Source organism: Rhinopithecus bieti, unplaced genomic scaffold (genome assembly GCF_001698545.2).
Source record: "Rhinopithecus bieti isolate Rb0 unplaced genomic scaffold, ASM169854v2 scaffold_7103, whole genome shotgun sequence".
Classification (NCBI taxonomy): domain Eukaryota; kingdom Metazoa; phylum Chordata; class Mammalia; order Primates; family Cercopithecidae; genus Rhinopithecus; species Rhinopithecus bieti.
In genome coordinates, this window is record NW_016883693.1 from 1 (window position 1) to 307 (window position 307).

Here is a 307-nt window from a genome sequence, read left to right on the forward strand (position 1 = left end):
CTCCACCGCCTCCTGGCACTCGTCCGTGTCCACGGGGTGCGCGCCGTGAGCCAGGTACTCCTCCCCATTGCAGTCCATGCCCTCCAGGTAGCTGTCGTCCTCGGGGCAGTAGCGGATGTAGTAGGTGATGCCCTCCTCCTCCTCAGGGAGGCCCTCGTCATAGTCCTCCTCCTCGGAGGTGTTGTTCACATAGTCGGAACTGGAGTCCCCATCAGGGCTATGGTTGTGGCACTCCTGTTCCTCGGGCGTGGGGCTCTCTGGCCGCAGGGCAGCCAGCTCCAGGCCCTCGGGCACATAGCCCTCCAAG

The 307-nt window shown here is 64.8% G+C and overlaps 1 protein-coding gene across 1 annotated transcript; it reads right to left on the bottom strand.

Annotated features, from left to right (window-relative positions):
- Positions 1 to 6: 6 nt before the first annotated feature.
- LOC108525800 (amyloid beta A4 precursor protein-binding family A member 2-like) lies at positions 7 to 303 on the bottom strand (the record flags this gene model as incomplete). Its single annotated transcript, XM_017866628.1, has 1 exon — positions 7 to 303. A coding segment is annotated over one exon (297 nt), but the record flags the coding sequence as incomplete, so codon positions are not given.
- Positions 304 to 307: the final 4 nt, after the last annotated feature.